The sequence below is a fragment of the Fundulus heteroclitus genome, chromosome 1, assembly GCF_011125445.2.
Source record: "Fundulus heteroclitus isolate FHET01 chromosome 1, MU-UCD_Fhet_4.1, whole genome shotgun sequence".
Taxonomy (NCBI): Eukaryota; Metazoa; Chordata; class Actinopteri; order Cyprinodontiformes; family Fundulidae; genus Fundulus; species Fundulus heteroclitus.
Genome location: NC_046361.1, coordinates 11441498 through 11467977, shown reverse-complemented (window position 1 = coordinate 11467977; position 26480 = coordinate 11441498). Strand labels below are relative to the sequence as shown.

Sequence of the window (26480 nt, the reverse complement as noted above, 5' to 3'; positions counted from 1 at the left end):
CACGCATTGCTGCTGCTAAAGCATTTCTTAAGAGATAAAATAATAGGAATAAAAATAAGAAATTCCACCATAAATCTAACATTGTCCAAACCAGTCGTTTTTAAAATTAAGGTTGAATGTTGTGCTGCCTTTCCAACTCAAAAAAGGATGATTCAAAAGGAAGTTAAACAATGAATGTGAACGCAGTAATGCTGGAACGTGTGCTTTGGTGGACGTAAAAAACTCTGCTGAGAGAATATATTCAGACAGCAAATGATCAGGATGGGACGAATCTTCAAATAGAGCATATTCTCTGCAGGCAGGTTGACGTGTAAATTTTGTGAAGACCAGATATTTTGTTGTTGATATATTTTTGGGTGGCGGTGTTTAAGACACTGCACCTTGTCTGCTGCTGTACGGTTTCCACACCCTTTCAACCAGCTGTGAGTAAAAAAAAAAAAAACATTTAATGATCCAACAGTCAAGGAACCTCAGGATGTTTTTTGGACACCTTTATTATCCTTTACACTTCTGGAGAATTTCTATCTCTGCTGTTCATATTTTATGGCAGGTGTGTGAAGGGTGTCAACAGGGAGTCCTCTCAGAGGTGCTTGAACAGAAGTATTATAATAATTGATTGACAGTATGTGGTGTATTTGTATGCAGGGTATCTGCTCATACATCTCGCACATGCAAATGTTGCAAATCTTATATCAGGTAAATTTTAATTGACCTCCGTGAGTTTCCTTTTTTAATTTTTATGTACCTATAAAAAAATGCTAATTTTTTTAGCTTATTTCAGCTTATTATCTTCAGTGTGTTTTGAATAGCTTTACAGAAATGTCATTAATAAATGGATAGGACACAAACATGATCTATATAACCAAATGTAGGTGCAGGAATCAAATTAAAACTCCTCTAGCATTAATTGGACTGTTGAAAACAATGGATAATTGTCTTTTAATCTTTTTATCGACACTGTAGAATCATGTGCAGCACCATTTAAATTAGTGGAATTAGTTTCTAGAAACAAAAGTCATGAGTGTAGAAAGTTAAATAAGTCTCCCCTAATTACCACAAGAACATTTCAGTGTATGTTTTGTGTATGAGCCCATTGTGTGAGCAGTGAACAGAATGCAACGCTGTGGCAGCAGTTTTTCTAAAATACCATGTCTCTCAATGTCTCCATTAGGCATGGGCTGGTATAAGATTCTGACGGTATAATGACCTTAGGCAAAAATATCACGGTTTTGCTGTATAACACAATTTTGGTTAGGACTGCAGCTCCGAATGTCTTATTTTAAAAAAAAACAAAAAAAAAAAAGAATAAAAGAAAGTTGTTTATTTTAAACAATATATACAAAACATGGAACATAAAAAATTTAATAATTTAATAATAAAAATATTTAAAATAAATGAGGATACTAACTGAATTTTTTTCTAAGCAAAGACATTTATTAAAAATAAATGCAGTCATATGTGTTTTGTCAACTTTAATTGTCGGTGGAAGCTGTTTTTGGATCGCAGGCGTTGTGCTGAAATTTCACTCTCTTGTAGGGTCTCACTCCCCATTAGCATGCGTGTCCATTCTTATAAGGCACTGCTTGTTCATTACATTGTCCACCAGCATACTACAAAAAAGACCAAATCGAGTGAGCTGAACATTTATACCCAAAAATATTGGGACAGTGACACCAGCTTTGTTATTTTAGCTGTTTATGAAAAACTATCCAGGATACAATTATACAATCAATATGGGCTTAAAGCGCAGACTCTCAGTTGTAATTTGAGAGTATTCACATCCAAGTTGGAGCGAGGGTTTAGGAATTACAGCTCTTTAATATCTAGCCGCCTCTTTTTCAAGGGACCAAAAGTAATTGGACAATTGACTTAGAAGACTGCAAAATAAATAACAAGGCTGCATGGGCTCTTCCCTCGTTAATCTGTCATCAATTAAGCAGTTTAAAGGTCTGGAGCTGATTCCAGGTGTGGCGTTTGCATTTGGAAGCGGTTGCTATGAACACACAACATGCCATCAAGGGAGCTCTCAATGGAGATGAAACAGGTCATCCTGAGGCTAAAAAAAAGAAGAAATCATTAGAGAGATAGCAGATATGTCAGGAGTGGCTAAATCAACAGTTTGGTACATTCTGAGAAAAAGAGTGCATTGGTGAGCTTGTGAACGTCTGGACGTCCACAGACGACAACAGTGGTGGATTATCACAAAATCCTTTCCACGTTGAAGAAAACCCCCTTCACAACATCCACTCAGGTGAAGAACACTCTCCAGGAAGTAGGTCTATCAGTATCTAAGTCTACCATAAAAAGAAGACTTCGTGAGAGTAAATACAATGGATTCAGCACAAAGTGCAAACTATTAATCAGCCTCAAAAATAAAAATAACAGAATTGACTTTGCCAAAAAAAACAAACACCTGAATAAGCCAGCCTAGTTGTGGAACAGGATTCTTTGGAAAGGTGAGACTGAGATGAACCTGTACCAGAATGATGGGAAGAAGAACATTTAGAGAAGAATTGGAACAGCCTATGATCCAAAGCATACCACATCTTCTGTAAAACATGGTGGAGGCAGTGTGATGGTCATGCATGGCTTCCAATGACACTGGATCAGTTGTGTTTATTGAGGATATGACAAAAGACAGATGCAGCCGGATGAATTCTGAAGTGCATAGGGATATACGTTCTGCTCAGATTCAGTTAAATGCAGCAAGGTTGATTGGACGGCGTTTCACAGTACAGATGGACAATGATCCAAAATATACTGCAAAAGCAACCCAAGAGTTTTATAATGTAAAGAAGTGGAATATTCTGCAATGGCAAAGTCAGTGACCAGATCTAAACCCAATCGAGCATGCATTTCATTTGCTCAAGACAAAACTTAAGGCAGAAAGACCCACAAACAAGCACCAACTCAAGACAGCTCACAGTAAAGGCCTGGCAAAGCATCAAAAGGTAAGAAACCCGGCGTTTGGTGATGTTCATGGGTTCCAGACTTTAGACAGTCATTGCCTGCAAAGGATTCCCAATAAAATATTGAAACGTAACATTTTACTTAGGGTTATGTATATTTGTCCAATTACCTTTGAGCCCCAAATGTGCACATTTGCACATTGTATCGTATCCTGAAAAATTGATGCTGCACCTTAACCGGAAACGCACTGCAAAACTGTGTACAATGCAACTGTCTACTTTTAAATCACGGCTGCACCCTACTGCATATTTGTCTACATTTGGTTTACATTGTTTACATTTCAACTGCCTACTGTTCACTGCTGCACTTTATCCGGAAGCAAATTGAAATTTATCCTGTAAGTGACTGCGATTGATCACTGCACTTTATCCTGTACTGTAATTCACTGCAAGGTATCCTGTAGAGTTACTGCAATATTTCTGAGCTGTGTGAAAACGAAATTTCGTTCTGTATGCACTCTGTGTATACAAAATGACAATAAAGAAAGTCTAAGTCTAAGTCTAAGTCTAAGTCTTAAATGAGGAGCACTGGTATAAAAATAGCTACAATTGCTACATGTTTAATCATATATTTTTGTTCAACTCATTTTGTTCAACTCCTTAAAGTCTGCACTTCAGTTACATTTTAGTTGTTTCCTTTCAAATCCAATGTATATATATATATATATATATATATATATATATATATATATATATATATATATATATATATATATATATATATATATATATAGGGGCTGCACAGTGGAGCTCCTGGGTTCAAGTCCTACCCTTGCCCTGGGTCTTTCTGCATTGAGTGTGCATGTTCTCCCTGTGCATGTGTGGGTTCTCTCCGCAGTTATCATCAGTTACTGCAACTGTAAACTGCAGAAAATACAGGCAGAGCTGCTCCTTCTGAGTTTATTATGTCATTCTAGAGGACGATGTGCAGCAGCATGTATTGAGGCGGAGGGATATTTCAGCTTGTTATACTCAAGTGTCTGTAGTGCAAGCAGGTCTTTTAATAACTTGTGTTTATCGTCACTTATTTTAGAGCCCAAATAAGCGACTTCACTTTCAGAAACAAGCCCAAAGAACCACAACCTGCGACTCATGAAATTTACAAGCGCCTTTGAAACAAGAAGCACAAAGTTGCATAAAATAAGTGGATTTGGCAACAGTGAGTGCAGGTCTGTTATGCTAAGGTCTCTAGCATTCTTGGAACTACGTAAAGAGCAGAGGGAAAAAAAGACACAGTCCGGAGATGCGCTGCGGGGAAAAAACATTAGTAATGGTGTGTGTGTTTTGACGTATGATTAACGTGCGTTAAACAATTTGGTTAAACAATTTGTCGGCGTTATGGTCTAACAATGTTAATGCGTTAAAACTGGCAGCCGTAATATATATATATATATATATATATATATATATATATATATATATATATATATATATATATATATATATATATATATGTATATATATATATATATATATATGTATGTGTGTGTGTGTAGCATTTCTGAGCTGCAGATTTGCCTCAGAAGCCTTCAGCATGTCAAAGAGATCCCTAACAAGCTGACTGAACCAGAGAGCAAGTTACATAAGCTACAGTATTAGATGTGTAGAAAGGTGAAGCGGAAGCATTATTTACTTAAAGCTATGTATCCTCATGCTCCATTGAAACACAAGGCAAAATAGCAACTGTGTGTGTGTGTATTAAACTTTAACATTATATGTTTTAAAACAACTTCTTACCAGAAATCTTTTTCTGCAAGCCACAGACATGAAGACCAGGCCTTTCTGTTGTGTTGCACTACCAGCGGCTATCACACACAGCTCTCTGAAGGACCTAATGGTGTGAAATTATTTATACTTTTAACCTAATTTGGCACTGAACATATGTGATCATGAAATATTAAATAGTGAATTTAAAATCACTATGTCATCCAATGTTAGTTTATACTGGAGCATATTAACATTACTTTATGTCGAACTTACTTGTGTTCTATCTTCTGTTTCCAATGTTTTCCAACAGTTACTGGCTCTGTTTTTCTGATTCTGAGCGATTTTTGTCCCCCATGCCTTCCAGGTTCCTTGTTTTCACATCTCCTGCCAAGTTGCTCCTCAATTGACTCAGAGGTACCACATAGCCGGTAATGCTGTAAGGAATTTCTGGAATAGCTTTCTAATCTATGCGCAGCATCTGACTGAAACTCAAGCCTGATGCATAATAAATAACAAGGTATAAATGATGAAAAAGAATCTGACACCTGGCCGCCATCTGTGTCAGGAAAGTTCTGTGATTTTTGTTTACTTTCTTTTCTTTTCATTCACTTCTTGCCGTGTTATGGTAAGAAACAGCTTTTCAATAAAAGCTGCTTTTGTGACTCAAAATGCTTGCAAAAGAGGTTAAACTGTGCCGCAACCATGGAGGTTTCCATTTTCATTTTTAGAAGTAAGCACCTTTCTTCGTTGTAAGTGAGCTGCAGGAGAGAGTTAAAGCTTTGTGAAAGAGATGAGTCACTAGCATGGAGGGAAGGAGAACACAGGGATCCAGTCCATCATCATCCTTCTCTCTCAATCTCCCCCACAGTGACTTTAAAGATGAAGGCAGTTGCTTTGTCCTCAAAATGGTCAAAAAGGCTCTTATAGCAGAAATGGACTTTTTGCCAGGCTTTTTGTTGAAAAGCTATTAGCTTTTCAGGATTTTCATCTTCTATTCAATTCAGAAATACTTCAGTAATCCCAAGGGCAAATCTTGTTTTTGTTAACTGAAAAAAAGGAGCAGTTTTACAAAGAAAATCTTAATCAAATTAGCCTCGGACAATTTAAGGTTTTGTAATATGTGTCTTCTATTTGCCAATCAAGTTGCATATAAAAAAAACAACAACAACCCTGTTGACAAATGTAAATATGTCAAATGATGTTTGCTATGTTTTCAATCATTTCTTTAATATTGGAGCTCATTGTGATGTTATTATTGGGACGATATTTGCACCTCCCAGGGTGTACAATATAAACTTTGTGTGGAAATTGCAGATGATTGAAGCTTTAATAGGGCAGAGAACAATAGAAAACACTTTAATGCTTTTGAGTCTATATTTTTTGTAAAGGAATAACGGTTGATGTGGCTGTCTTTGCCACCTTTATTCAGAGTGGAGGAGTTTTGCAGTTTTTGTATAACTCAGGGACCATACTTCAATAGGTGGTATGGTGGATATTGTCCATGGTTATGTCCTGGTCAAGCTTCTTACCCCAACACCCAAATGAGTGATTTAATATTAGGAATTAGCTGAATCTCAATCCATTGTTACAATAAAGTAAATAAAATAGTGGAAAACTCAGCAAATTGAAAGAACAGTATAATAAATGAGCGGATTGCTTTTCATCAGTATTACATAGTTTACAACAGTAATATAATTGTCTACAGGTGTCCGCTATAATGCAGTCTCTCACTTCTGTATTTCTTTACTGCAACACATATTTTGAACCAACCACAGTTTCTGCGGGAAACTTCAAATATGCTACTCGGAACACTAAGTTAAATTAGTAAACACGTCACCTAAAATAAGTTAAACTTTGTCTCTGAACAAATATCTGACTTGACAAATAGTGCCCCAGTCTTTCTATGATTTATTCCCACTAACCATGTGTTCATGCGAAGCGGTGTCTTGAAGCGCTAGGCTAATCCTAGCACGGTTTCTCTGTTTTCCATATGTCATGTTAATCATTTGGCTCAGAACTTTTTTTTTTTTTTTTGGTGGTTCCTGGTAATCATGTGTTGACTAAACTCGGAGAAAAAAAAATATTCTCCTGCTTCATAAACTTATCGCTCTGCTTTGAATGTCGTAAAATTGAATCAGTAGTATTTCAGCTGCCCTCTTTGCATCTATCCCCCGTATACTCTACTTCACTGTTACTGTTATTTTAACAGAATAAACAGCACTCAATGTTATACAACATGGGTGGTGATTTTTTTTTAATAAATCTTTGCTGTGAAAAATATGCTACATGGCTCACTGACTAATCTGTATGTATGATCTCATTCAATCATTTAAAAACGCCTGGGTTAGGTGCCCATCCTACACGTGGGATTAGTTCTGTTGTACAAAAGGATGTGGATCTCACACAGTGTATTGGTATCCTTATATTTATTGTCATACATTTTAGGCAGTGAAATTAGCTCTTGCGAGGATATTTCATGAAAGGTTATTGAATTATTGAGTATTATTCATAATCCTTTGTTTCTATTAATTCTCGACGACCTAATTAATAAAGAGACAATTATGGATGGTTTAAGGTCTGATTGTGAGAGAAGTGGCACAGCTGCTCACAAAAACATTATTTGGCAACAATTTTACACTTGATTTTTCAAAAAAAAAAAAAAAACACCAAGTCTACAAATGTATAAGCCTAAATAAAGTCACAGTGTCCTCTGTTAGATTTTTTAGTGGTTTCATGTTGATCACAGCTTAAATCCTGGTTTTGATCCTCCTGATGTTTGACATATTTTACTCTGAGGCAACTGAGCAGCTTCGTGTGATGTTCAAATGTGTCTTCTCTTGTCCCGCCATTCGATATGAAATGTTGGAGACTGCAGATGGAGTACAAGTCCTGTAAATGAGCAGCGCTTGCTCTTATTTGGATGTCAGACATTCACGGCTGTTTATAGTGACGCTGTTATTTGTCGTTCTTTAGCAGGCGGCTATAAAACTACAATAAACAGTTTTTATGGTCCCTATGCATAGGTCTTGTTCAGTTTCCCCCCTCACTATAAGCTTTCCAATTGCTACATGATAAATCTCTTCCTGCAGACAACCTGTTAGTCCAAGAGTGCTTTTAGACAGTAAATGTTTACCACTTTACTCATTGATGAACTGTGTATCTGGTTGGAGTAAGAGTGCAGCTAAAGGGAGCAGCTTGATGCGTATAATAGAAAGAATGGGGCGTATTATACAATAGTAATGGCTCTAAAAGCGTGCAGTTGTGATAATAGTTTTACAGCAGTGCTGACAGGGAAATAAAGCAAACAGCTGAGTTACAAAGATAATTAGAAACCAAAATGTTGGGTTTCCACAGCAGCATCGTTTCTCCGTGTGTAATGACTCCCCCCTTCAGATTGCTCTGCTCCAACTTGTTGAGCAACTCATGAGGGCGAATGAAGCTTGCTCTTTTGTAACCAGTGCTGTTGAAGGTCCGATCATTAACCCTGCCACGGTGAAAGATTGCTACGCCGGTCAGGCTTGAGGGGAGCCAACACACGCCAGCGTACCAAACGCCACTATACTCACCTTCCAAATGATCTGTGCTTTGTGTTGATGGCAGGAGTTGTGGCTCGCTACTCGTCTCTGAATGACCTCGCTGAAAGATGACAACGTCTAACTCATTGCTCATGTCGCGCGCCTCATCTACGCTGCGGCGGTTCTTTGGGTTTCGGAGCTGAATGGCTGTCATTTCTGTTTTAGTCTGGGAAAGTGATGCCCGCAGCGCACTGGAACAGTGCAGCTACGTCACAAGCAGCCGAGAGAAATGTAAAAAAAAATAAATAAATTGTGTGCGTTTCGGATGCCATGTTGCCGGGTGACGTCCCTGCATCTGGTGGGGACATTAGAACCTGACACTGAAGAGATGGATAACATCTCTTTGGATGGGCTGGTGCTAATGGCCAGGTTGAAATATCCTTGAACTCGTTTGTATTCAACAAAAGAGATTGCTTGTTTGTGGTGAAATCATTTTTATTGTCTTTTTGCAGATGACAACCTACTGAAGGAAATTGATGGAGCACATTTGCACTGTGTGCTAAAAACACATCCTTCACTGAATTCTGCAATGCATCTCCTTCCCGAGAATGCTTTCGTGTGCGGAGAGGACAACATACCTGGGCTCATCCCTTCTCCAGCAGGTGAGCTTTTTACGTTTGGTACAGTATGAGGCCTCTGTCAAACTCTGATGCCACAGTGATCCATCTCCTATTTCTGAATTAGTGGAAATGTAGCAAGGCAGAGGATTAAAATGCATTACCTTTATTTTATATTATCTGTGTAACTACAGATATACTTTTCCTAAATGCGAAGCCGGTCTTACCATTGTGATTTGAATATTTTGTTTTCAGTAACATGTAATTAGTTGGGCTATCAGCCTGGGTTACCAGCCTATATTCTGCAGGGTAGCTGAGCTCTAGCTGATGGCCTGGCATGTGTAGTTTTAAAGCAGCGTTAACTTGATGAGTGAGAATGCTGGTGCTTCTTCAGTTTTTACAATATCTTTTTTTTTTGCCATTGGAAATATTTTTAAACAGCCCAATTCATTAAAAAGTGTAGTTGCTTTCTTTCAGCCAGCTGGCCAGAGGTGTGCAGCAATGTGTAGAGTAGCCCTGTATTTTTTTCTATTCTCCAAATAGCTTATGTAAAATCCAGATACTCTAAATCTTTTCCTGGGATGTTATTATAAGGACTTTAAAGTGCAGGAATGGTACAGGCTAACAGATAATTTTAGTTGCTTTAAATCCTTAACCTTTTGATACTTTGGTATACCCTGATTTGTCGGTAACATCCCACTACTGCAGCATTTATGTTGTGCATAACATGTGCTGAATCTGAGCTTCACATCTACAATTATAAGATAATGAAACCAAATGTGGCACTTGTAAAGCAATCGTAAAAGTTGCTTATGGTCTGAAACACAAAATCCTCTGTATACCACAAGGAAGAAATGTGTTAGCTTGGCTCCCAGAAATACTCTGAGAACAACTTTCTTGGCCCGTAAATTATGCCCATATTTGCTGGCCTCACCAAAAAAACTCTGCTAATAGCTTTCATTGCTTTGCTTTCTAATGGCGTTGGAAGAAACACTCAACCAGAGGTCTGGTGCTCATTAGGAGTGCTCGTGTGTACAGCTGCTGTTGGACACTCCTGTCCTGCATTCACACTTGGATATCACAGTTCTGCATGAGCACAAGAATTTAGGAGCTGCGTACATTAGGAAGAAGCTGGAGAAATCTCACAAGATTCAGCTGAAGCCATAATCCAAACAACTGACAGTATTTTTTGCACTCATATTAATAGCTGTAAAATGAGCTTATTTTACAATTCCAATGAATCAGTAATTTTTACTCTTAATAACAGTCCATAGCTTAGCGGTTAATTTTAGTCCCCACTGTCCTTATCACTTAAATGTTTTTTTTTCTTGTTTTTTTTTTGCCTAAATCATATTGGGACAAGATGTTTTTACATATCATACATTGTATTCTGGGTGTATGCAGGCTTCTCTATTTGACACAGTTATGATCACAAACCGTTCCTTCTTCACAGAAATGTTCAAAACCATCTATTATGCTCTTATAGACGTCTGGCTCTATAATGACAGAACCCCAGATTCTGCTTTCTGCGGCTCTTGTTCAAACTGCTGAAAAAAAAAACAAGGAAACCAACTAAATAGGTTCTTTTGAATTTAATATAGAATTACACGACTTGGTTCAACTTATCGCATTTGGTACATCAAGCGTAATCCATTATTGCATACAAAACTGCACACTCATCTTCCTCCAGCTGTCACATAACACACAGGACATTCATCACAGTGGTCTTTTTTTGGAAACTTGGTTCCACCAGAAGTTGAAATGTCTGCAGTACTTAGAAAGTAAGTTTCTAAGGGGGAACGTAATGAAGTCTGACAGTGCAGAGCTATAATCATTGGGAGTCAGTGGGAGGTATGGTAGCAAGCTAATCCTCTTCATGTTCTGGGGCTGTGAGCAGCAGAGACCTAAGCTGCCTTTTAAGACCACAGCCACCAGCTTGATATTCGTGCAGCATTTAGAAGAGCTAGACTCTGTGCTTCAGAGATGAGGGCTGCAATGAAAACACTGGATAGAGGCATTACTCTTTAGACAAACACAATCAAACTGCCCATTTTCTGTTTGCCGTATTTGGATGTCAAACTTTCAAACTTCGTCCGTTAGCTAAAATACTTCCTTTTAATCAATTCTGATTCAATTTAGAGCAATAATCTGAATGGAAATGGTTCCTTTCATGCCCTCTCGCTATTTGTTTGGGTTCTCATTTTAAAAGCAGACTAAACAAAGATGGAGCTAAACGAAAAGCAAAGTAGACAGTTTGGAGAGACGTCGTACAATGTTGACGTTTCAATATAGAGTTTATTGAGTAGCACTTATGTCTTCTCGTTTTCTGCAAATGTTGTCAGTTTCTCCAAACAGATTTTTTCTTAAAGTCTTATTCTATGGCTTAACATACCCATGACATATATTTCAGTCAACTTTTTTAACCATTTGGTTATCTTTAAACCAACTCCTTATAACTGGCTTTTCGCAAGCTGCCAAGAGGACTTTGAACAGATATCTATCTACGCTTACTACAGCTTCACCTATAACATAAAACTAAAATACAATGCTTTGCTTATCTGGGTATATCATAACCCAGGATTTGGGCTAAAAGAACAAACATAGCTTTCCAAAATTGTATAAGTGTAGGATGAAGCCAAAACCTTTGTGAAGGTTCTACCCCCACAGTTCCTCCAATGTTGTTGAGGTACAGACAAGAATCTGCTCCACATTTTACTCTTGATGAAAAATCTAATTCTGCTCTTCCAACTATGCTCTCTCCACACATGTAGCTATTAAGTGTGTGAGATGTTTATGTTCTTTTTCCCTACCCTGTTTAATATGTACTCCCTCTTCTCTTCATCAAGTGCTAATGTAAAATAAATATAGTCTCTCTTTGATTGGTAAGCAGAAACTATGGTTCTTATTATCCCATTTTATATATATTTAGGCTACCCTTCATTGTTCTATTCTAAACAGTCTCTCACCTGCAAATATTTGAAGTGATCTTGATTGTTCAGACTATAATGTAGCTTCAGTTGATATATTGATATAAATCAATTTTGTCGCAGTGTTTGGCATGAAATCTTCACATTCATCTAACTATTTTCCTCAGTGTCATAAAGTTTACACCCATTCAGTATCTTAGTTACTTGGATGGGGATATACATTCAAATCAGAGAGATGGCTGACATACGTATTTGCCGCCAAAATAGTTGATATCCAGCTGTCTTGGTCTTAAGTGAGAGTCTGTGACTGAGGTTTGTGTCCCAAATTGTCATATCAGTCACATCAGGAGAGATGCTTCAGGCAATGTACTGCATGGATGTATGGGTCAGTCAGCTTTAGCCGTCATCATCGATTATCAAACCTTCTAATGAAGTAGAAAAGCATAATGCATTCACAAAATTGAAAGCAAATCCTCAAAAATTTGCACAGCTACATGCACAGATATAAGTACATTAAAACACAGTTAAAACAGTCTGATCGTCTGCTGATATTGGGGTGTGATCACTTACCAAAATGAACAATAGAGACAGTCAAATATCCACTATCACATTAATGTGAAAAACTGATTTGCATTTCATTGGGTGAAATAAGTATTGGTTCCCCAAATTAAACATGATTTTGGTTAGTTACAAGGTTTTCATGTATCTCCGGTCGGTTCATGGACAATTCCCCTTTCTAGAAACTTTCTTAATATTTCAGGTTTCTTGGCTGCCGCTCCCCTGACAGACGTAAATAATCTAATCTGCTAGCCTAAAAATGAACGTTAAATAGGAGGGGACAGAGGGCCAAATTGCCCAGAGCTGCATTAGCAGGAAAACAACAACATTTCTTTGCTCTTAACTAGCTGGCTAATGGCCATGTTATTAAGTAAATGTGTTTACGGTTGCTTTATTCAGTTCCATTATAAGCAACAACAAAGGACAATAATCCTTCTCAGCCCATTCCTATTCGATTCTTAGTCATAAAGGACAGAGTTTGTGAGCATCGTGTAAATATCACCACTGCTCCAACACTCATCTCACATATTAACCAAAATGACGACTAATGACAACACATACTAATCTGAGTCGGCAGGAGATGGCCACTCTTCGTCAGGTCTGTCTTCCTGGTTTTGTGGCCCATATGGTCATACACTTGTCTAGACGACAGATTTAAGATCCTTTTAATCCCTCCCAATCCGTCTCTGAAAGAAAACATCCTTGAAGCTTCCTGGCTATAGTTTACCTCATTGCTTTTTAGCAGAAAGCCATTATACTCCCATAGTCAAAGCAGAGCCCTCTTTTTGATATATGCTGTCCCCCAGTGCCCACCTCATGTAGGTTTTAAGCTATTTCTTTTTCCTCTTCATATATTTTTAATTCTTTAAAACTAGTGCATTAACCTTTTTCACACGTTTGAAAATCCTATTGAGTGGTCCAAAATACACAAAATATTGTCAGAGATTCATAATGGTGAGGTAAGGCCTTTAAAGTAAAACTACCACAGAATTGGAGACTGTAAATAACTTTGCTTGCGAGAAAGCCTAAAAAAATCACATGTTTATTTCTGCCAGTTTATAATAGAAAATACAGGAAATTATGAAGCTTTTACAGTCTGTTAACATATTGCTATTGGCTTGCTTTGATTTAGTCATCTGTTTTTTTTAATGGATAAGATGTAACATCATATCTTCTGAGCTTTGTTTATTTCCCTCCTGCTCCTGGTATGATGATGCAATTTCTTTCAGTCCAGAAAATACTTGGCATATTTTTACAGGAAACATTCCCGAATTTAAGAAAATCTACAGTGCAAGTCAGCAATGTGAAAAGAAACATAATCTTTTTAGTCTCTTTTTGTGTGACAGCAAACCAGACTGCACATCTCCTGTTTTTTGTCAGTTAAAATAACCAAAATGATTTCTGTAGCCCCATTCAGAAAATCATTCCATGCTAAACATGCAACCACTAACTCCCCATTACGGATCCATTTGTCCTTTCACCTCATGCAATTGATTCACTAAGATCATAGGTAATTTGAGTTGAATAAAAGCACACCTGTGGATGTATGCAAAGGCATGACCTCAAAAGTTAAAGCTTGGGCACAATTAGGTCTTCCTAATCATACTTTCAAATTACGCTCTGGAATGTACGCCGCATGAGTCAAAAAAATGCGTCATAAAGAGGAAAAAAAAAAAAAGTCGCACCGGACTATACGCATTTATTTAGACATTTATTTCACACAGTCCAACACTAAAAACTGACATTTAATCTGGTATGCCAATTTATTAAATTCCACAGCAGCATCCACAATCGGCCATAGAATATACCTGGGAGGAGAGGATAAATGGGGTAAGTTAGCAACTCCAACCAGTAAGGTTTTATCTAGCACATTTCAGCGTAATGGCCCGATACACTGAAAGCTGTCAAAATTACACCTAATGTAGACCGTGAGCGTAACAGTGAGACGTGCTAAGCTAACAGTACGACATGGATGTTTCAGGGCAACATAAAGCTCATGTACATCAGCGAAGTTGTAACTCGCCCGGACAACAGAGCTGTAAGCTAGCGCTAGCTGTTATTAGCTTCACTGACAGCCCAATAACAGGTTCTGTTGCGGTCTGGATCCTTCGAGCTGCACCACGCAATGCTCTGCAGCGTGAATGCAGACTGAAACAGTGAAAGAACATACAAACGTGTTCAGTCTTTATTGTTTAGAAGTTAGTGTTTCAATTAATTCCTAAATGGTACAGGAAAATTATAGTTTTCACAAGCCTAGTGAGCCCTCTTGGGGCTGTAGACGGTAATGTTTACTCCTTGGTTTCTTACTGGTCAATACGAATTACCATTTAAATTTGGTAAGTCGCAGGATCGGCCAAACTGTGGAAAAAACGTGCGACTTATAGTCCAAAAAAATAGTGTAGTTGCAAAGTTGCTTAAGGACAACAAAGTTAATATTTTGGATTGACCACCAGAAAGCTTTGATACCAGTCCCATAGTAGTATCAGATCTGAAGAGGTAGCCTACAAACCTGACTCAGTTATTCCAGGGGGATGGGCCAATATTACAGCAAACTATTATGGTAGGCATGGTAGGTTTAGGGTTATTCTAAAATAAAAATTTAGTCACTGATTTGGAAACATTATTTTACAAATCAGTAAATGTAATTTATATTAAAGGTTCTTCAAGGGTTTCGTTAAAATGTGTGATCACTACTGATTCATGTCTTCTGTTCTGGCTATCACTCTTTTTCTATTATTCTTGGCAATTAGAATTACATAGACAATTTCTGAGCTTCACTTTTTGTAAAGCTTTGACCTGCTGTAACCAATTGTGATCTATTTTGATTTCTCCTTAAGAAGTATAGGAAGGTTTGAGGACAGCGCTCAGAAACATTTTTATACAACTCCCCAATGTGAGAGACCTTAAGATCTTAATCAGATCTTAATCATCTGAACTGGCGTAGAACTGATATGACACTGTGTGTGTAAGAGACAGAGAGTGAGGGAGAGAGCAGTTTTAAAATAGCATCCTTTATCAGCCATTAGCATGCACATATTGCCTAGTATTACTGTAAGCATTCCAAAGGGCAGAATTTTCCAAAATAGACAGCTATTGAAAGTTCAAATGGATAAAACTGAGCAACCTTGCTATACTCCATTTAGCCTTCCTGTTATCTACTGACATTTCAGCTCTCTCTCTCAGTCTCTTGCTAGAATAAACAATTGTGTCTTGATGTGTCATACCACGATCATACAAAAATGCATTTTCTTTTTGAATAGGGTTTTAAACTTTTTGTGTTGTCTTCTTTTGTAAATGCCTAACTGATACAGAAAATACTAAACTGTAAATCCTTCTCACTCAGTAGCAACTTGCAAGGCGAAGAGTATTGTTGACAGAATGCCCTGGAAGCTCACACATGGTGCTTTCGCTAACTGAAACAAGAGTGAATTTTGTTTTAAAAAGTGTGTGACTGGGTAATCACTGGTCAATGATAACAAAGCTGAAAATTGACCAGTGCACTACATTTCTGGAGAAATACGTGTAATTCTCATGAATGTATAAATCGGCCAAAAATGAATTACTTCATTAAATTTGTTTATATTGTGTCACATTTCTGTCACACCACACTTCACTACTATCACGGTGCCAAAGCTGATTTATTACCCTCATCAGCCCCGAAGGAACAGGAATTTAGTCAGCATGTATCTCATTCAGCAAGCCAAAGAGGAAGCCTGATTCCTCTCATCGGGCTCTCTAAAAGTGACAGGAAAGAGTCATGCGAATATTGGGGTATGTGTATATGTTGATGCTATACTTGCAATGTTCTCAGGAGATGCTCTGCTGAGGCCTCAGCTGCTCAAGATGACGCCCTTCACCCTGGATAGACTGACCATTTCCCTCCAGCCTTCCCTGGAGAAGTTTGAGAGCCTTCTGTTGCAGCTCATCAATGCTGACTGCCAAAACACAGTAAGGCCAAGTCTTTACAACTAGCACATTCTTTGTAGTTTCGTGTGCATGCGACACATTTCATGCAGCCATAAGACAGTCTGTTGTGGGAGGAATGCGATCCTATCTGAGGATTTCTTGAACTATGAAATCTTGCACGACGCTACAGCTTTGACTGTTGAATTGCTTTTACAACTGAATAGAGATGCGGCGAGAAAAACAAACTCCAGGTACAGGCTGAGCGATGCATTCTAGTTTATCTATAGTCTTAAAGCAATGTGTCTTTTACCTTATCTTACATGGTACAGCATTTTCATGCATATTATACAGAATGTGTTTACAAGGGAGAAACAAATCACCATACACAAACAGTAAATAGCTCCGTCACTCTCTTCTATCTAGGTACACGTACGATGCATGAATTTTATCTTGCTTACAATTCATCACTCTGAGGTTACTGTTTACCGCACCTCTCAAAGTTATAGATAGCCACGATGGCATTGACACACCTTTGCCAACACTGTTTTCTGCAGCTTGATTATTTTCTTGATCCCACTTTCCATTTCTTTGGAGTACAAGCACAGACCCATTTTACAGCTGCCACTGCAATTTAGGCCATATCCTCGGCAAAGTAGATGGAGCTTATCTGTTTTCTTCCCCTTTTCTTGTCCATAGCAACCCTGATGGTTAACCTTATTTGACAGGTGCAGCTTTGGACTACCAAATATATGTAAAGTGGCTGCACACTATCTGTTCACTTGAGCTTAAATGAGATGTGTCCTTGGGAGGGATGAGAATTGTTATGACAACGCTGTCCGTCACTGTAACCGTCTCACTGCTGTTTGCTACTCCCGGGCTCAGGATCCTCAAAGTCAAACGTGGGGCACCAAGAGTTGATTATGTTAAGCATATAGTCAACACTGGACCACCACCAGATAAATTCATGCTAAACATGTCTGTCATTGGATAATCTCTGTTTGTTTTTTAAGTTACCCCCAGCCTCTATATTTACCTATTTTAATTCATGGCTCAAAAAACTGATTGTAAAGCCTTAATAACTGACATTCTTTACAGAATTTGAAGATTTTTTTTTTCTATTTTTTCAAATAGTGATTTGGAAAAACTCCCAAAGATATTTTCTAATGGGCCTGCCTTTGAACCAAAAAAATATTTCTTTTTTGACTGGCCTGAACTGTTCAGTCCGTCATGTGAAAATGGAAAGAGAAAATGACAAAACTGCAATCCTACCAAGACTTGATCGGCCACCTGAGCTGAAAGGAGAGGCAAAGAAATCATAAATCAGAGAAGCAGCCAAGAAACCTATGGTTACTCTGAAGGAGATCCAGAGATCCGTAGCTTAGATGAGAAAAAGTGGCAACAGAACAACCGTTAGTTGTGCACTCCTCAAATCTGACTTTTAGTGCCAAGAGTTTTGGCGTATATGTAAAATGCAGAGCACTGACAAAAGTATTTACAACACTTTATATTAAAACCTGTAATTGAAATGCTTTTAAGTCTCATTTTGTGGAATGGATCTGCACAAAATAGTCTATATATATATATATATATATATATATATATATATATATATATATATATATATATATATATATATATATATATAGTATGTTAATTTTCAACTTATCACTAAAGGGCCACACTCAGACATTTCATGGCATTAGTTGTTTCATTAGTTCTTCAGGGACTAACCCTTGCGTAGTAGCAGTGATATATGCATTATATGTGATGCAAAAAATACACAAAGAGGCTAAAATTACCTATTTCAGTAATTCATGGACCTAAGAGAAAGTTAGTTGTAAAGTGTACACACATTTTGTTTTCCACTTTGAATTCAAAGAACTGACTTTAAGAGGCTAAGGAATATTGCTAGCACTCTCCCATTTGTGCTCATAAATTGCAATTAGTATCACTGCTACAGCTACATTAAAACTCTGTAAAAGCAATAATAAACGTTCATACTTGGTAAGAGTCTAATTCTCTTAATCTGCCTTCTCTCTTGCATACACGTGTACATGCGTAAAATACACATTAACATATAAAAATGTCTTTTTTTTTTTAGCTATTGAGCTTATTTTGAAGGATTAAGTTCTTGAAGCTCTGCCTACTGGGCTTTTATCCCTGTGTATGCAGTCAGGTTTTGTCTGCATAAACATACATAGCACCTCCCCTATATCTAAGTGCAAACAATGAAAAGTCAACTGCGAGTTTCGCTGCGTGAGCTAAGTGACATGTTAGCGTGAATAATGTTCTCTTTTTGGTATTCACAGTTCTCTTTATCCAACTTTATAACTACTGCTGTATGACGACATTCTCACATCTGCGAGAAGTGTTGATACATGCAGAAGTCAGCTTGATTACAGCTTTTAATTAAACTGTGGGTATGTGTGTGTGTGTGTGTGTGTGTGTGTGTGTGTGTCTGCGTGACAGAAATAGTTGGCGAAAGAAAGAGGGTGTGCGCACAATATGTGTGTGACCTTTAAACGTGTGACTCCGTCTGGATTGTCATCAAGCTGTCTATGGAGCGATGGCGACACCTCACCCGTCGACTCAGTTTCCCTGTTGTACGGGTGAATGTCCGTGCGTGCCTGCGCTTGATACCAACGTATGTGCTTTAACTGGGAACGGGACAGAAATGGGAATGGTGGCAAAAAAAAATGAAACCGGAAAGAGAAGGCAGATGACTGTACAGAGCAGCATGTGACGGATCCTTTATGTTAGCTGTAGCTCCTACAGAGAGTCACATAATCTCCCTATAAGTATTGCTATTTTTAACCTCAACCAACCAACCCAGCTTCTGTTACGGTCCGCTTTTCCATATATTATATAGACACAGATGCAGCAGACATGCTTTTAATGTCAACTACTCTCAGTACTTTCAACACATTTTCAGCACACCTTAATGAGCCCTGGAATGAGGTAAACCGCGGTCCTGAACCTCTCCACACATCCTCTAACCTCTTGTTAAAAACACCGGCCCTATTCACCTCAAGGACGGCGTGAAAAAGCGTTGCCCTCCTGCACTAGTTTGGGCAATGCCAGAGGCTTTATTATCTTAAATGACTTGCAACACAATCACTAACCTTCAGCCCCTATAAAATCTATTTATCTGGTTGAAAGGGCCAGAGATGTTGCTTGTAACATCGTAGCTTTTGTTTCAAAGACCAGAGCGAACAGAAGTGGATGGAGGGGGAGGAGTGAAGCAGGCAAGGACCACTGCCACGCTGCAGGCAGAACAAAGCGCCTTAGGCTGATTTAATGAATAGAGAAAGAGTTTGGCAACAAAGCTCCAGGAACTTTTCACTCATACCGAAAGAATCAACTCACTCCAAGCGGGTCCACCCCTGTGGACGTGCCACTATAAAAAGACAGAGGAGGTTGAACATTTCTGAAATCGGAGGCGTCTCGCACATTGCTCTCTGTGGACAGTTTAGCTGCCGGCTGGTCACCACTGAACCTAATGCAGTGTAAAGGTACGGGGCTTAATGGCGTGGCTCACATCTCATATTCATGTTAGGCAGGTCTTTGTAATGACTGACGATCCAGTCATTAGGGGAAACACACCTCAAACGTTTATAGTCCCTATAAACCAGACAAGACCGAGGGTGCGCTGCAGATGAGTGAGGAAAGATGCATTCATGCATTTTTAAACCATCATACTGTTTTCTTTGATGGCGTAAGTTATATAATTTAAAATCCCTGAACTTCTTTTAGAGGCAGATCTTTTGTATGAATTCTTTAATAGGCAACTCGGAGCTTGTTCATGCTAAACTTAGGTCCGCTGGATTTAGAGATTTGGTGACATTACATTCATATGCATGAGCCGCTTTTGGATTAAACCATATGATCACCTTGAGTGAATACCCCAACATCACAGTATTAAAAAAAGTGTTATGTTATCTAATTTTTTTATTGAAAGTAGGAAACCCCAAATTATACCTGCTGTTGCAAAAACCATATGACATCAGTCATTATCTGTTAATTTGACTTTAGTACAAGTAATTAAACACAAAATACAGACGACAACCTGGTCAGTTTAGCTTTTTGTTTTTGACATTTTTTAAAAAGGATCACAAGTATAGCAAGCTGACATTAGCTCTTAGCTAGTCAGGCCAGTGTAATTTTAAAACACATTACCCTAATAAGAGCGATGGATGATGCTCCTTTACTCTCAGCAACACAATTGTTTGCTTTTGGTTACTGATAATATTTTCAAAAAGCTATAAATCTGTCTTTCTTTCCAGCAGTTGTGTAGATATGTAACATGTAATATGTAATATGTAATATGTAATATGTAATATCTTCCCAGCAGGTACCCAGTTCCTGGGTACCTGCTGGGAAGATATTCATTACAACAGACAGATGATCATCATCACCCATCATCTTTATATCAGCAATGTAAATAGTTTTGTGAAAAATCCATCTTACGTAATGTTCCTATTATGGCACAGGGGGAAAAATGTGTGGGCCATGATTTAATATGTATTTTTTTTAAACCAAGGGGATGTTGTTATGTTTATTTTAATCTGTTTTTTTATGTGTGTAGATGCCAAATGATTTAAAACTGATATTAATACTGACTAGCATTGTCAACTTGGTTTTAGAAACTTGACTCATTTTTGAACTCCCAACGGGTGGCCAGTGGGAGCGGCAGGCAGAATTGGTTCTGGATAAAAGAAGATAGATCGACTTGATGGACACTGCGTTTATTTTAATGTGAGAGAGCCCAGTAGGATTCCTCCTGAGAAAGTTAAACATGAGCTCCCAGATTTCTCTACTTCCTGGGTTATGGTGAAATTGCATATGATGTTAGGAGCATTAACTTTAACTTCAGACAGGTCCCTCAAACATCAAAGACAGCCAAAAAAAAAAAAAAAAAGACTTGGATGGCTTGAATTATATGTTCAAAAGCAATCTGATGATGCAAACATAAAAAATAAATAAATAATCCCTATTAGATAGACATAACTTTTCCCTTTCACTGTGAACCAGAATGCTTAACATTATTTAGCAAAAAGTTAGATGCTATATGTTAAGTGAATTATAGCACCCATAAGGTTAATTTAAAAAATTGTTTTAAAATCTGTTATGAATTTTAAAAATGGTTGGTTGCTTGCTTAGTTTATATGCTTATATTATTCTTAACTCTTGACATAACTTAAAATACGTTTGTTTATGGGCTTGTTTCATAGCATGTTATTTAGAAACATTTTTTTTTTCAGTGTTGAAAGCAAAAACACAAAAAATACCAAACGTATACTTCTTAATCTATAAAGGATATCTATTGGTTCCTAACCTGTGTTTTTTTCTAAAATCTCAAGTCTCAAATCTGTGAGAGTGTTCAGCTCTAAAGCCATGATGTTTGAGTATTTTCAAAATGTGGTTTAATGTTGTCCTTATCCAACACACACACATTTTTATGTTAATTTTGTTATCCCCTCATGAATTGTTTTCCATCTGGGAGGAAATCTTACCCTCCGAAGAATTCTCTGCTTCATCAGATGACTTCTCAAACGGGTGTAAATAAACTGATGATCCCAGTACTTGTGAGAACATTTGTTTGTATTTTTGGGTGTAGTTGTATACTGTACATTTACAGCACAGCATCGGAGCTGTGTGTGAAAACAAAACTTTTTCTACATACTTTGGCAGAGAAATATGTGGTTTTTGGGACCAGGAATGGTGCAGATGGGAGGGGCCAGGTTGCATCATCAAAGATATGCAGCGAGCCAAGTTGGCAAAAAAAAAAAAAAAAGAAATATATAAATTGCTTGATGCAGTATGTCCAAAGATTTAAACTCTGAGATAATTTTCATATGTGCCACAACTGCTGGCACAAAGCAGTGAAACGCTATCTGATTTTAAATTGTTATTAAAAATAGATATCAATACCGATCATGATACTGCCTCTGATTTACTCTACCATAAAATCGCTGGCTGGAAATCAAACTGTAACCCCAGTTTGCTGTTGTCTTATCCTAAATTAGATGGTTTGAAATGGAAGCTATGACTAAAGGGTATTAAAGCGAGATTAACTCAGGAGTAAACTTGCTCCCATTGCTTTGATCTCCACCAGTGTGCCTTCAGGTCATCATGAAAGTGGTTTCTTACTTTTGAACAGCAAAGAGTTTAGGACAAAAGCCAGTCTAAAAGACAATATTTCTTGGATCCAAACAATATGCAATGTTATTGATAATTGAAAAACATTAAACTACTTAAAGAAGTATACTGATATCTAAATGCTGTCTAAAAGGTTGTTAGGTTTGATCAAATTAATTCATCAACTCTGACTTTTCATCGTCTTTGCTAAATGTCTCGTCCAGATTTAGCCTGGAGCAGAAAAGTACATTTTTGCTGGACCAAATAACTGGTCAACCTAAAATCACTATAACCAAGATATCTTCGCCCAGTGTTCGTAAAGTCAGAGCTTTAGTAGTGGAAACAGAGAAATGATGGTAATTAGGCCCTGTCCCTGGGGTAAAAGTTGAATCAGGTGAATGCAACAAAACCAAATGTTGCATTAGTGCTTGTTGTGTTTTTAATGGTTTTTGAACTCAGGATGATTTTAGACACCAGACTTAAATATATATATATATATATTTCAGGCCATAAGGTGCACCTGATTATAAGGCGCACCAAATATTCTTTCCAAGTGTGTAATATCACTCCGCCCCTTCACGTACACAGCTCTCTCCTGAGAGGGAGAGCTCTCCGTCTCTGTTGGGAAAACGGAGTAGTTGGACTACACTGCCCTGTTTCTAACATAAAGCCAAAATATTTGTAACTTTTATATTAAATTAACTTACTAGGTTTATTGTTGCTAGCGTGTACTCCGGGTGTGGGCTGCCTAAAGGCTCTCACATAGTCTGGCGTACTGCGCACATACTGTGAGCTAGACAGACTCCGCACTGACTCTTCGCGGATGTTTCACCCTTCATAGTTTAGTATACTGTTGTCTACATTTCTTGTGGCAAATTGGGACGAAGAGGCGGAACAGATGGTAAAATGTGTGATTAGCTAGCTAAGTACCTAAAGCTGTTTCCAGCAGGCTCCCATCGCACACCTGTATTTTTGAGCGCAGTGCATCTCATAAAATCAGTCAGTAATCATATATAAGACGCACGGTCAATTTTTGAGAAAAATTAAGGTTTTTAAGTGTGCCTTATAGTCCAAAAATATGGTAATATTTCTTTTTAATGCATCTGTACTAAAAAACATTAGTGTTGGGAAATTACAAACAGCTTCTACCAATTATGTATCACAGGCCTTTTTAAAAAATAATTAAATGTTTTCAGCACACATAACTGCTGGGACCCACCATTAGAAGTTTCTTTCTGTGCGGAACCAACTTTGCTGTGATCTGTTATACTTCTGTTTGTGTGGTTTTACATATGCTGTGTATAGCAGTGTTGATCAAGAACAAATGCTCTGAAACTGGACGAGAAACAGACTGGCAGCTGCGTGAGTGTGTTTGACTTAATAATTTTGTTCGTTTTGAATTGTGTGTTTCAGCAGCGGGGCAACAATGATTTATCAGTGAAAGCTCAGTGCCAGTTAAAATTTGTTAAGGAGTGGGGGGTGTGGGAGGATGAGAGCAGCCTGCTAATGATGCTGCAACTGTTTCTTGCCATAGATGACTCATGCTCAATATGGGGGAGCTAATATCCAATGTGTGAGGAGCAACTCACTCTGTCTCTCACCAACTCACACTCTCATTGTCATGGCGACGGTGAGGACACTGGTCCGGATGAGCGAAAATCATCTGTTTAGATATCAGTGGCCTCACAACTGTGGTATGAATTGGTTAGCATGTGGAAGGAGATATTTTCCCTGTCAGAATCTTACCCAAGATCATGTGAGATGCATGATTGGAATAAAACCCAATAAGCTCTTGTCTTTGTGGAGTTTTCAGATGTGAGAGCAACTTGCCACAGTTAGATAACTAGCTTCATAATTGGCTTATGCAAAAGTCTTGTGGGACATAATTTCACCTGCTTTCTATCTCACATTTTCTTTCTCTCTCTGTCTTTCACACGCTCACCTTGAGATGACAGTTGCCATCTGTGGAGTTATTACTTCTTTATACCTCAGCCTACACAATGATTTCACAAAGTACTGACAAGCAAATTCAATGAAAAACTAGGTAAGACTTTTTCATGGGAAAAAGAACCATTTGCCCGTTTAGATTTATCACCTTATTCTGTTTTATTAATCTTTGAAATATATTTAGATGCTATATGATATGCTGACGTATCAGTTTTGCAGACATCCATCCTTCCATAGTATATACCTGCTAATTCATGCAGGGGCCGTGGGGGTAACACAAAGTGTCCTATTTGTACACATTGTGCTATAATTATTGCACACATTCTTTAACTGTTTTGCACTTGTACTACCTAGTTCCTTTAATTATCGTAAACGGTAGTAAACTACACATACAATGTTAAACTTGACATAATCTTATATTTGAAAGCAACCTCAATGGCATTACTAAGGCATTATTATTTGATGCTGTTTTATTCTGCTAATGGAGCTAACGTGCTTGTCTCTGTTTCGGGAACCCTGGGAACTCTCATATTATTGGCTCAGGAACCAGGAAGTGAACATGGGCTATACTCTGCATCGAAGTAGTTCTGGACCGTACCTCTAGGTGTGAAAGAAGAAAAACTTGACTAAGACATTGTTGATGGAGAGGGCCGAATGTTTATAGGCAATGTGACTTCCATCCCAGGTGACAAATGAGAATGAGTTAGGTTGATTTTACAGTAAATATCTTACATATAACTGCTTTAACAATCTGGGACATTTGAGAATGTCATTGGGCAGCTTTGTGTGATTTAGCATTTTCTATTACTTTCTACACTTTGTCTACTTTAATCAAATTATTGAAAAAATTATATAATTTATATAATGTGAGCCTACATTGGCTATTTAATTTTCAAGCGAATATTTAGCCTGGCAAATATTACCTAGAAATTGTTTAACAAACAAATGTGAACTATTACATGCACACAGGCTACAATAATCAGCCTCCCACTTGTTTAATACTTGATCAATCTGGATTATAAATTTGCCATATGCACCACTAACTTCAAATGGGTCAAATTTATTTCCTCTTGGACCTAGTTTATTTATTTATTTCTAGGATATTTGTGGACTGCTGTTTTGTAACCGCTCTAATTGGATTGCTTTCCCTCTTTTGAAACATATTTTGTGAAATCTCAGTTTTTTTTTGTCAAACTTCACTTTGCAAGATTTAAATGTTTTGGGCATCTCTCGTTTTAACGTGTGCTCCTTACATCTTAAATACTCTTTCTCTGCCCTGCAGAGGTTAAATCACAAATCCTGCTGGTCATTATTCCAATATGTTCTGTAAAATTTCTTCTGTTGGCCTTTTCTATTTAATTTAGATTATATATATTTATTTATGCTTCTGTCATGTTTTTGTCCGTTTTAGTCCCCACCACCCCACCCCTTTTTACAACAACATAATAAAACCTAAAAGTCTATTATGTCTTTTGTTCTTGGTGTTCTATTTCAAGATTACCAGTTGTCCCTATCTGGCCACTGTTACAAAAAGGTGTCATCGATATTAGATAATGTACAGACAAGTTGTTTGACGCAAGCAAGACTATGATGAATCTGTCTAAGTTAGAAAAGCATAGTCTATTAGTTACACAGTAATACTCGCCCCTCCCCAACCAAACTCAAGACGTTTGTTCAGACGAGACTAGAAACCGTAGCTGTCCCTTTTATGTCGTACAATGAATGCTGTGCATGGAGGCAAGTCTGTCAGGAAATTAGTACAACTGCCTGTCGTTATCCTCTGTAATCTCAGTTGATTTATGTGTAATCTTTCATAAACTTGGTATTATTCATGAATGCTAGAACATATTAATTTCTCTAAATTTTGAAATTCAAGAATACAATCATAATTTTAGTGGTTTAATATCAGTGTATAGTTAAAACTCTGGTAAGGCAGAGAGTTGGGGCATAGGTGCACTCAACAGCCACATTATTAGGCACACCTAGGCATTGCACATTATGAAAATCTCAAGGTATGATAACCTAGAGTAAAATACTATTGCTTCAAGGTATTAACATAAACATTTAAAACAAAGAAAAGGTTTTAAATGATCAAATTCCTTTAAAAATTGTGAGAATAATGTTTCTGTAGCAGAAATTAGTTTTTTTGTCCTTTTTAAACTGCCATTATTTCTTTTGCAGCAGTTCCGTTACATT

At 37.7% G+C, this 26480-nt stretch overlaps 1 protein-coding gene across 1 annotated transcript in view; it reads left to right on the top strand.

Annotated features, from left to right (window-relative positions):
* nphp4 (nephronophthisis 4) overlaps positions 1–26480 on the top strand; it is a 293994-nt gene that overhangs the window by 45200 nt on the left and 222314 nt on the right. Inside the window, exons 5-6 of the mRNA XM_036133980.1 lie at positions 8704–8853; positions 16105–16241. Of these exons, the coding sequence (XP_035989873.1) occupies positions 8704–8853; positions 16105–16241 (287 nt within the window). The remainder of the gene's footprint in view (positions 1–8703; positions 8854–16104; positions 16242–26480) is intronic.